The 10,096-nt window shown below is 55.9% G+C and overlaps 1 protein-coding gene across 1 annotated transcript; it reads left to right on the top strand.

The window, feature by feature from the left end:
- The first annotated feature begins 1,075 nt into the window (after positions 1–1,075).
- Positions 1,076–7,349, top strand: Tmem119 (transmembrane protein 119). The gene is made up of 2 exons (XM_021187054.2): positions 1,076–1,199; positions 5,273–7,349. The coding sequence occupies exon 2, from the start codon at positions 5,288–5,290 to the stop codon at positions 6,131–6,133; it is 846 nt and encodes a 281-aa protein (XP_021042713.1). The 5' UTR covers positions 1,076–1,199; positions 5,273–5,287; the 3' UTR covers positions 6,134–7,349.
- Positions 7,350–10,096: the final 2,747 nt, after the last annotated feature.

Here is a 10,096-nt window from a genome sequence, read left to right as displayed (position 1 = left end):
CCTCCCTGCCTGACTCCACTACGGTCCTCTCCTGACATGGAACCCTCTCTGGTTTGCAGAAGGGACCCGTGATGTGTCTTAGTGCACACAGCTCTGAAAGCTTGTGAGTTCCTAGAGGCGGGTCTGTGTCTGTGTCCTGTCTGGATGGGTCCTGCTCAGCTCTGATCTTCAGTGTCAGGGTGTGTCAGCCATTTACTGAAACAAACAAGTGAATGAATGAGTGAGTGAATGAATGGGTGAGTGAATAAATGAATGAGTGGATGAGTGAGTGAATGAATGAATGAGTGGATGAGTGAGTGAGTAGATGAGTGAGTGAATGAATGAGTGGATGAGTGAGTGAATGAGTGGATGAGTGAATGAATAAATGAATGAATGAATTAATGAATGAGTGAGTGAGTGAATGAATGAATGGGTGAATAGGTGAATGAATGAATGAATGAATGAATGAGTGAGTGCCAGGTCCCATGGATCAGTTACCCATGGTGCTTCAGGGTATTTGAACTCCCCCACCCCTACTCCACTTCTGTGGAATGGGCTCATAGTTTCTGCTCAGGCTGCCCTACTGGGGCTTTGTGAGGCCTCAGAGTTCAGGACTCTAGTACCTCAGGGAGCTCCCCCACCCCCTAAGAATGGAGAAACTGAGGCCTGGGGAGGAAGGGCCGGGGCAGTGCCTGATCTCAGCACCCCCAGGCTTCTCTGAGACACCCCCACTCCCACTCTGCACCCTAAGCCTGGAAATCCTGAGTCACAGCTGGACTGGGCCACGCCACGGAGACTTTTTCCTTCCCACTTCCAGGGGCCCCAGATCTTCCTGACCTCATCCTTCAGGGAGTGTGGGGGATGGGACAGACCTCAGCTCAGAGTTCTGGGCTCCTGGAAGCCCCCCTGTCTGTCAGTCTGTCTGAGCCTGCCCAGGGGACCTGAGGTCAAGAAGAAGCAAGCTTGGAGTGTGAAGAGGGTGGGACTGTGGGTGGCCCGGCATAGTCCCGCCCCACACTGTCCCCACCCCAAGCCCTCTTAATGAAATCAAGCTGGCCCTCCAGCCCAGCGGGGAGGAGGAAGGGGGAGGGCCTGGAGGCCGAGGCGGGCAGGCACCAGCCAGAGCAGCTGGCGGCAGACGGCAGGCAGACAGTCGGACCGTCTAGCGGGGGCCTGGCTTGCCTACCTGGCAGCTGCACCGGGTCCTTCACCCAGAGCTGGTAAGTCCCTGCCTACTGCTGCTGGGGACTCTTGGAGGACTCTGCAGAGTCCCTAAGTGTGCGTGCAATCTGCGTGTGTGTTTGAGGCCGTCCGTGAGCACCCATGTGATTAGATGTGTGTGCATGGATGAAGGTGGCACGGGTGTAGTTGGGATGTAGAGAGGGTGCTGGGGCGACATTTCCAAGGCCAGTATGCTGCTGGTGTAAAATTGTATTGTCCCGTGTGCTGCTGTAGGCTGTGCTTGGGATGTCTGATGCACCAGTTGGAATATGTGTGTGTGTGTGTGTGTGTGTGTCTCCTTCCAAGCCTCTTCTTGAGGGGCTCAGGTCCCTGTCCTTGCAGGCAGGCCCCGAGGGAACAGGCTAGGGATACAATGTTTCAGCCGCAGCCCCCTCCCCCCCAAGACTCCTAATTGAAGCCAGGTTTCCGTGGCCTGCCTCTCCATCACTGGCCATCCGTTTCTGAGTTGATGGCTGGTGGAACAGAGGCTCTGGGTTAGCTGTCTCAGGTCCTGGGGTACCCAGCCCTTCCTTCAGGGTGGATTCTCTTCATCCGCATATTCATGGACATCTCTAAACAGAAGCTTTTTTTCTTTCTTTCTTTCTTTTTTTTTTTTGGTTTTTGGAGACAGGGTTTCTCTGTGTAGCCCTGGCTGTCTTGGAACTCACTTTGTAGACCAGGCTGGCCTCGAACTCAGAAATCCGCCTAAACAGAAGCTCTTAAGACAGGAGGTCTAGCAGGGGTTCTAGCGGGGGGGGGGGGGTTGCATCCTGGACAAGTGCATCCACTTGCTAACATTTACTATATGCTAGGAACTGCTGTGACCTGCTGGAGCTCAAAGGGTTGACATGCCCAATCCTTTGGGAGGCCACATTGGGCTGTTCTGAGCCACCTCTCCATCGGGGGCTCTCTCTGTTGGGCAGACTGTTTACAATCTGACTGAGTTTCCTCTGGAGGTGCAAAAGCAGAGGGTTCAGCAGCCTGAGGTCCTGAGGGCTTGTGTAGGAGCAGACCCTGCTCTCCCCAGCAGGCAGGCAAAGGGCGCCTGGCACATCAGTAGTCATTTCAGACCTATTCAGGTCAGTTCTTCTGTTCCCCAGAGGGGAACTGAGGCTCGGAGAGTTTAAGGGTCCCATGACCATCTCCATGCAGACCTGAGTCCTCTGAGAGTAGGGGGTCTTGCTCTTTAGAGACAGGAATGGTTTCTGCTTCTCCTCCCACACCCCTTTGGCTGATTGCAGGGTGCCATAGAGAGGCCATTGTGGTCCATGCGTGTGTGCACGTGTATTCTGCTCTTTTGTCAGGAGTGCGGGGGGGGGGGCTGCAGAGGGTGTGTGTGGGGGTGCTGGGTCCAGTTCCCAGTACCACCCAAAAAAGGGGAGCGTGCTAGGTCAGTTAAATTCTTGCAAAAAAAAAAAAAAAAAAAAAAAAAATTTCAGACTCCAATTCAGGCCCAGCATCCGGGTAAAAAGCCAGGCTTCGTGAGTGATGTGTGCCCCAGATCTCAGCCTCGAAAGGTCAGGGATAGGGAACAGCCTGGATACTTGTGATCCTGGCCCCCAGGGAGAGATCTCCTGGGCAGGGGTCAGGGGCTAGTACCCCGGATTAGCCTCTGGCTTCCACATGTACACACATACATGCACATAAATGCACACCCTCATAGCACGTGGGTGCCCACACCTGAGAGAGGATTCAAACCCCAGCCCAGTCATGGATCACCTGCCTGTCCTTGAACACATCACTGTCCATTCTGAACATGAGGGTGTGACCACTTCGGGACGGGTGGGATCTGGGGCCATCACTGTGCAGGAGCCTGGGGACTCAGCAACCGTGTGTGCTCGCTTAGTGCACCCAAGGCTCCTCCGCTCACTTGGCAGAGAAAGAGAAACGTCTGCAAAAGAGGTCCCTTCGGTAATGTAACCACTTTGGAAAAGTTTGTTTTTTATTAAATTTACATCTCTATAAAGGGGTTTCGAAGGCCATGGTGGCTGCCTGGAAGTCAGAGGTCATCACCTGTGGGAGATGGTTCTCACCTTCTACTCTGTGAGTCCCTGGAGATCGGACTCAGGGCATCAAGCTTGGCCGCAAGCCCCTTTCCCTACTGACCCACCTCGCTGGCCCGTTTGGCCTCTTTCGATGCTCTGACGTGGCCGTCTGCCCTTTTTTGCTGTGTGAGCCAGTTTGACTGAGTCCACATCAGTGCGGGCAGCTGCCTCTGCTGTAGATCAAAGCAAGAGAGATTAAAAAAAAAATTAAGCCGTAATAACTTAACGATAAAAACGAACGGCACAACGACCACTCCCCCCCCCCCAACATTTGTGGTGTTGTGAGTCACCCAGCACTGACTGCAAGGGCCAGGCGACTGAGAGATTCTTTCTGCAAACTGTACCAATGGCTTCATTTTGGCTCCTTCGGGTGGGGGTGGGGCACTCTGGTACCAACTTCCTGGATGCCGAGGGCTCACCACACATACCTGGAAAGCTTGAGTCTGCCTAGATAGTCACTACATGACCAGCCTCACTCCTACCTCTGAGTCCCTGTCACACACCTGTGTCACCCAACAGGACCCTGCAGCCATTGGTGCTGGGGACCTCAGCTTCCTGGGGCAGTTCAGAAACTTGCTGTGTGTGGCTCGTCTCCTGCTGGGCTTCTGCCTCTGCCTCCCCATCTCAGTCCGTGAAGGAAGATCGCCCCCGCCCCCCAAGACAGTGCCTTAAACCCTTCTCTCTTAGACCTATAGTCAGCCTCAGGGACCCTAGCCCTCTGCGGGACCAGCAAAAGTTTGAACTCCAGATCCCATTCGCACTGACTGGGAGAGTTTAGTGTAAACTTGGGCAATGAGGAATTTATTAATCAACCCGGCTGTCTGGGCCAGATGGGGTCTGGGGGGTTCATGCCGGGAGCAGCCTTCCAGGGGGGGAGGGGCGCATCTGGTTCCCATTTAGTGGTGGTGGTGGGAGGGGCTGCAGCATCGGGGGAGGGGCTACAGTGTTAGCTTTGTCTCTCCCCAGGAACTATGGTTCCCCCTGGAACCTCTTGGGGGCGGCGGCGGGGGGGGGGGGACGACGGTGTTTGGAGGCTCAGCAGTGAGGTCCAGGTCTCCGTGGGTTGGGGGGAGGGGTCACAGATACCCTCAGCCCCACCCTGGTATTCAAGCCTCCTATAAAACCTGCAGAGCTGGCAGCTTCGAAACCTAGACTCCTCTGGAGAAGGAAGTGGGTGGATTGGAAAAGCCTCCGCTGGAGCTTCCAAGACTTCAGGGTAACGGTGCCCTGGGGCCACTTCCTGTTCATCGGTGCCCCTCAGCTTCCTGCTCTCCCATCCCCCTGCCTCCCGGAGTACAAGCCATTGCTTCTTTTACGCCTTCCAGGTCTCTCTGGATAAGTCACTCCGTCCCAGTTTCACCAGAGCCTCTGTCACTAAAGTTGGAAATGGGAACAATGACAGCTCTTCACGGGGTGGGTAGCTCTCAGGCTTCCGTGACAAACTTGTAATTGGACAGGGAGATGGCTCAGGTGTCGAAAGCCAATGTAGTGCTGCATGCTTTCGAGGCCAGGAGTAATGATGGGGAGACAGGAGGATTCTGGGAGCCTGGCTGGACAACCTATCCTAACACATAAGCACCAGGTCCCAGTAAGAGGCCCTGCCTCGAAGAAGAAGTGGAGGGTCCCTGAGGACGAAGGGCATTTGGGGTTATCCTCTGGTCTCCAAATGCATTCCTCCTCCCACACAAAGACACTTCCACTAGTATCTGATGCCTGGTGTTAGTCATGGGTGTAAGCTAGGATTGTGAATTCAGCCACCCTGGTACAGCAACTATTGAGCGCTTAGTGTATACTCCAGGTTTGAAACACCTAGGACAGAAATGAATAAGATGCAGTTTCTGTCCTCAGGACCACCAGAAGGAAGCGGGACGGATGGCATCCCGTGTAGAAGGACCCCGGAGTGTGTGTGTGGAGTATGTTCTGGCTCCCCGGCTGTCCTCCGGAACTAGCAGACCACTCGTGCCACCGGAGTCCTGGAGCGACAGGAGACTCAGCCTGACTTTTCTCTTCACTCTCCCTCCGCACAGGTTCCGTGGGTCAACATGGTCCCCTGGTTCCTCCTGTCTCTGCTGCTACTTGCGAGGCCTGTGCCTGGGGTGGCCTACTCTGTGTCACTCTCGGCCTCCTTCCTGGAGGATGTAGCTGGCAGCGGGGAGGCTGAGGGTTCTTCAGCCTCTTCCCCGAGCGTGGCGCCGCCCCGGACTCCAGCCTTCAGTCCCACACCGGGGAGACCCCAGCCCACAGCTCTGGACCGCCCCGTGCCACCCACCAACTTCCTGGATGGGATCATGGATTTCTTCCGGCAGTACGTGATGCTCATCGCGGTGGTGGGCTCGCTGACCTTCCTCATCATGTTCATAGTCTGCGCGGCCCTCATCACGCGCCAGAAGCACAAGGCCACGGCCTACTACCCATCCTCGTTCCCTGAAAAGAAGTATGTGGACCAGAGAGACCGGGCTGGGGGACCCCGTGCCTTCAGCGAGGTCCCTGACAGGGCACCTGACAGCCGGCCGGAAGAAGGTCTAGATTCCTCCCATCAGCTCCAGGCTGACATTCTGGCTGCTACCCAGAACCTCCGGTCTCCAGCTAGAGCCCTGCCAGGCAATGGGGAGGGAGCAAAGCCGGTGAAGGTTGGGTCAAAGGAGGAGGAGGAGGAGGAGGTGCTCAGCGGACAGGAGGAGGCCCAGGAAGCCCCAGTATGTGGGGTCACTGAAGAGAAGCTGGGGGTCCCAGAGGAGTCAGTCTCAGCAGAGGCTGAAGGGGTTCCTGCCACCGGTGAAGGCCAAGGGGGAGCAGAAGGGTCTTTCTCCGTAGCCCAGGAATCCCAGGGAGCAACTGGTCCTCCTGAAAGTCCCTGTGCCTGCAACAGAGTCTCCCCCAGTGTCTAGCAGGCCCCAGAACTGCTGGGCCCGACTGTTGGGTCCTTGAGGGTCACCTCCTTGGTCAAGAAAGGCATTCAGCTCTAACTGCTTCTTTGACACCCCGTGGCTTTGGCCATCGCTGGTGCCAAGGCTGACCCCGAATGGGCAGAGCCGTCGGCCTCTGGTGCACCCCAGGAAACATCTCCCCAAGTTCCAGCGCCCTTAACGACTCTTGCCACGCTGGGAACTTCACCCTAACGTACCACTTCTCTGGAAGGGGAAGGCCAGGCACTACCCAGTTGGGGCTGCATCAGAGCAGAAGGGGACCAGGCCAGAGGCCGCCTGTGACAGGGCAAATGCTGTTGTTTGCATCTCAGCTGTGGAGACCAGAGGGGCTGTTAGATTCGGAAGACATCAACGGCTGGGTCTACGGCAATTCTCGCTGCCCTTGCGTTCTGCTGGAATAGCAAGGTGCAGCCTGAGTCTGGCAATGCCAGGGACAGTAGAGCCCTTTGCATCTCCCAATCACCCACAATGCCTCTGTCACTCTGCCCCTGTTCAGTGGACTTGATTAGTTAGGAAGCTTCTGGAAGGGGGCCCCTGCTTATATCATAGTCTCCCCTAGACACCCCGTGGGAACACAAACTCGAAATCCAGTGGCCTTAGGAGCCGCCGTGCCCCTCCACAAGCTGACATGGCTACTCTAAGGGTTCCCGCTGGGCTGGCTTTGCTACACTTTCCTCAAGCCGCTTTCTTATTGCCAGGATGCTTCATAGCTACAAAGTCCAATCTCACAGCACCCCACCCGCACTGGAAAATACTGTTCTCGGCTTTTTTTCCAAGGCACCCTGCTTTCTGATTGGTTCAGAGTTGGAATATGGGATGCAGGGCGTCTGACTCTCTCAAGTGTCAAGCCACCCTGACTTCCAAGTGTGGGGTGAGGGGAGTGAGAAGAACTCTTCTCTGTCAGTCCGTGAAGTGAAGTAGACTAGAAGCCAATGGGTGTCTGGGCGCAACCGCCGTTCTGGATTCTGACGCCCAGCCTGGAGCAGGGGCCTGGCCCATCCTATGCTCACACAGTGGTCTGGCAGCCTGAGCCCACACCGTTCCTCAGTCCTCCACGGTGCTGAGGCTCTGTCCTGTTGGGGGATTAAGGGGGTTCCCCACACCTCCATTCAGGGCTCCCCGAGTCCTCGGCTCTTCGGGTGTGGATATATGACACACTAGCATAAATAAACCTTGATCTGGCTTGAGTCTCTCTGGACTATCTTCACAGGTCTGCAGGGGTGGGGTGTTCATGGGCTGGGGGCAGCATTGGGGGAGGGGATCAGCCAGGTCCGAGTGCTGAGACTGTGTGTGGGTGCTCATAGGTGTTGGACCCAGGAACCTGAGAAGTCCTGGAGGTGGTGTGTCAAACACACAGACGCTTTGCTGCCTGGCTCTGCAGCTGGTGCGGCCATACCACAGTCACCTCTTGGTGCTGTGGGACAAAGCTGGGGCAAGGTCGCGGCTGCCCATTCCCTACAGATGGGTGAGAACTGACTGAGCCTCAGGGACAGTGTTTGCTGACACTCATTCTTGGCAGGTCTTTTGGCCTCCCCCCACCCTTCTAGCTTCCTCTTTCCCACTGATGATCCCCTGCGTGGGTGCTCTGGAATCCAGCTGTGTGGGGGGGGGTTGGGAACATGGGCACCCAGGATGGTGGTGTCATGTTCGCTGTCTCCTACAGTCCTGACCCTTCAAGGATCCCCATCCAGTCTGAGGGTCCCGGGCTTAGGCTTTCGGAACACAATGGCCTTTGTGTGGTGCAGCCGAGCGAGGACCTGCCTCTCTCAACCCAGCCTAGCTTTCTCCAGGAACCAGGAGAGTTGATACGAACACCCAAATACCTCCGGTTCCGGTATGTTGTGTGGCTCTGGCTAAGTGGCTCTGTGTCTCTGGTGTCCTTACTAACCGGCTCTGACCGTGGCCCGGGAAGCACATAAGCTCCCTCAGGTCACATGGAGACCCTGAAGACACTGGAGGGTAATTCTCTGGCCAGCAGCCTCCCACTCATTCCAGGAGGGCTCCCAGAGAATGCGGGGTACTAGGCCTTGATGGTAGTGTGTATCTCTGATCCTGGAGGGGGCGGGACTGAGGAGGTGGCCTGAGTGACAGGAGCCCAACTTCCTGTTGCTTCGGAGCTTTTGCAGTGTGGGTCCCTAGGGTCCTCCTATACCGCACCAGAGCTAACTCAGCACCTACCTTCAGCTCCCGACCTAGACCCTCCCGGGATCTTGCTCCCTCCCTCCCTAGTCCTCTATCCACACCTCCAGGGCTCAGTGATGGCCGTGGCTGCGGTGAGCACCGCATCCGGTGACTGGAGCACTCTACCTACCTGATTTACTATTCGTTAAGACACTCAGGCTCTGAAGCACCATTGTTACAACCCAAAGAAACAGGCCCAGAGCAGCACAGCTAGTTACCCATTGTCACACAGCTCAGTGGAGACTGTTCTAAGTGTCCAGTGAGGGTTGGAGGAGGGGTGGGACGGAGGAAAATGAGAGATGACAGAGGAGGAGGAGGAAGAGGCAGCGTGATGAATGGATGGATGCGTGGGTGGGTGAATGGGTGGAGGGAGGCAGGGAGGAGAGAGTAGCTCCCTCAGGGAAGATAGAGCCCTCTAATTTCTCCACATCTGCAGGGATCGACCCAGAAGGCTTGTTTTGTGGGCACACCCAGGAAACCAGAGAGGGGGACTGTGGGTTGTAGGCTGGGATCACAGGGACAGAACTGGGCTTGGAGGCCAAGGGAGACACCCTCAGTGTCCTCCAGGCCATAGGGGGTGGTAGTGGACATCAAGGTCTGCACAGGCTGTCCCTGTGTCCCTGTCCTGTTAGTAACCTGTGCATCTGTCTCCAGTCAGGCCTGCTGCCACTGTGTGCATGCTTGTGTGTGGGCATGTGTGCATATGTGTGCATGCGTGTGTGCATGCACTAGCATGTGTGCATACGTGTGTGCATTCATGCATGTGTGTGCACATATGCATGTGTGTATGTGCATGTGTGTATGTGTGTGCATGTGTGTACGTGTGTGTGCGTGCATGCATGCCTCTGTGTGTGTGTTTGAGAGTGTGTGCATTCATGCACATGTGTGCACACATGCATGTGTGTGTACATGCACATGTGTGTGCATGCATGTGTGCATTCCTGCATGGGTGTGTGCATGTGTGTGTGTTGCTGGTGACCTGTGGTGGAGGGGTTGAAAAGCCACAAAGGGAAGTAGGCACTCCCCTTTTCTCACCCTGCTCTGGTCAGCCCCAGGGACAGGCTGGTCCCATTCAGGTGAGAACAGAGGTAGGCAGAGTGTAGCCTCTGCAGAAGTTTTTTTTATTCTCATGGTGGGGGTCAGAAGTTCTGGCTCAGTGCCAGCTCTATCCTCAACCATGTGACCTTGGGCACCCCCCCCACCTCTCTGGGTATCTGTTCTCCTGTGAGGAAAGGGGTGTTTTATCCCAGGGTTAGGGTGGAGGTGTATCCCAGTGCAGAGCTCTCGTCCAGAGTGAGCAAGTCCCCTAGTTCCAACCCTGCAGAGGAGGAGGAAGTGACACCAGCCCCACTCTCTGGCACAAAGCCGAGAAATACAAAGTCCAAGAGAAGAGGGGCGTTCCTCCCCACCCCTGCCACTGCTACCCTGGCGGTCAGATGGTGTGTGCATGCATACACGTGTACACAACTGTGGCAGAGGGGGTTACCTGGAGGGCTCATGCCAAGGTATCCCCTGAGAAATCACACCATGTGACAAACTTGGTATAAGAGAGGTTTATTTGGGGGAAGGAGGGGCGCGAGGACCTGGAGAAGGGGTGGACAGGTGTACTGGCTGGTTTTGTGTCAACTTGACACAGCTGGAGTTATCACAGAGAAAGGAGCTTCAGTTGGGAAAATGTCTCCACCAGATCCAGCTGTGGGGGCATTTTCTCAATTAGTGATCAGGGGGGGAGGGCCCCTTGTG

The sequence above is a fragment of the Mus pahari genome, chromosome 23 (assembly GCF_900095145.1).
Source record: "Mus pahari chromosome 23, PAHARI_EIJ_v1.1, whole genome shotgun sequence".
Classification (NCBI taxonomy): Eukaryota; Metazoa; Chordata; class Mammalia; order Rodentia; family Muridae; genus Mus; species Mus pahari.
The sequence above is the reverse complement of the archived record's forward strand: the minus strand, read 5'-3'. Positions and strand labels throughout refer to the sequence as shown.